General features: G+C 32.7%; 1 protein-coding gene across 1 annotated transcript in view; it reads left to right on the top strand.

Moving 5' to 3' along the window:
• Positions 1–31: 31 nt before the first annotated feature.
• The window catches only part of LOC108298607 (complement factor H-like), a 59571-nt gene continuing 58075 nt past the window's right edge, over positions 32–1527 (top strand). The window contains exon 1 of the mRNA XM_037735849.1: positions 32–236. Coding sequence (XP_037591777.1) covers positions 32–236 — 205 coding nt within the window. The remainder of the gene's footprint in view (positions 237–1527) is intronic.

The raw sequence follows: 1527 nt of genomic DNA, 5'->3' as shown, positions 1-1527 counted from the left end.
TATGCAGATTGTTTATTAGATTACATTAGAAATGATATTCTCAATTGTTTATGTACTAGAATCTTGTGATATGCCAGCATTTAACAATGCCAGAGCCAAAAATAGCATCACATGGTTTAAGCTGAGTGACATATTGGACTATGAATGCCATGATGGTTATGAAAGCGCAAGTGGAAGCACCACTGGCTCCATAGTGTGTGGTTACAATGGTTGGTCTGATTCACCCACATGTTACGGTAAGTATTGTTTTTTGAGAAATTCTTTTTTCAAACTGAAAATACGTCTGTGTTCCAATTTTTAAAATTTGAATTATGTATAGAGAAATTGTTAAGGAATGTTGATTAAAATCATGGTATGTCTTGATTTAACATAAACTGAGAAAAGAAGGGTGTTTTGAAAATGTCTTTAAAATAGTGCATCAAATTAATGTTTCCTATGGGCCACCTACCTTCCAAATTTTTGTTTATAGTATAATTGCTTTTGTTGCTCTAAATACAAGCGTTCAAATTATTTAGGACTTAGCACTCATTACCAAAATTACAGCTTGTGGCAACTTCCTTGGCTAATTTGTTTTTCAATTTCTACTTTATACGTTCTATCATGTGTGTTAATTTCTGTACTTCCTTAGTGTAGGTCTTTATTTTCTAACTTTGATAAGTTCTGAGGACTATTACATGAATCTCATTTATGTTTGCCAATCAGCCATCAGTTTTCAGGGTTAGAAGAAGAATTGACTCTTTTGGAAAACGAGTATATGTAGAGTGTTCCAAGCCAAAGAAAAATATGTGCAAAACTGTAAAAACAAAACAATAATATTTCAAGGTGATAAAGCAGAGTCTAGCCTACTACTAAAAAAGGACTTTGTATATTTTTTATAACAGTATTTGGAGAGTTTTTATATTTTGTATAATGGAGTAAAAACATATATGTTTACCGTCTTGTGATGTATATGTCAATCATCAAGAACTATAAACATGATGAGACCAGAGATTATTTGAAGGTTGTTTAGTTTCAGTTAAATAAAGGCATTCCTGACTCTGCAATTACAGAATTATGTCATCATTATTCTTGGGATACTCTGCAGCTCTATTATCCTTTAACTTTTAAAGATATTTCCATGGTGTTTTATGGTGTGTTCATTTCTTTTTAAAATCTTAATTTCTGTATTTTTTACGTTTAGAGTGTCCAAATGCAGTTTTGTTCCATGGATATATTGCAGAGCGGTGAAATCTGTGCTTTTAGTGTATTCGTCACCTAAATAGTGAACATTGTACCCATTAGGTAATTTCTTATTCCTCACCCTCCTGCTAGCCTCCCACCCTTCTGATTCTCCAATGTCTATTACTCAGCACTCTCTCTCCATACGTACACATTGTTTAGCTCCCACCTGTAAGTGACAATACATGGGATTTTACGTTCTGAATCTGAATTACTTCACCTAAAATAATGGCCTCCAGTTTTATAATGTTGCCTCTGAAGGCATAATTTTATTTATTTATTTTTGTCTGAGTAGTATTCTATGGCATA

The sequence above is a fragment of the Cebus imitator genome, unplaced genomic scaffold, assembly GCF_001604975.1.
Source record: "Cebus imitator isolate Cc_AM_T3 unplaced genomic scaffold, Cebus_imitator-1.0 Scaffold1012, whole genome shotgun sequence".
Taxonomy (NCBI): Eukaryota; Metazoa; Chordata; class Mammalia; order Primates; family Cebidae; genus Cebus; species Cebus imitator.
This window is presented reverse-complemented; position numbering and strand designations above follow the sequence as displayed.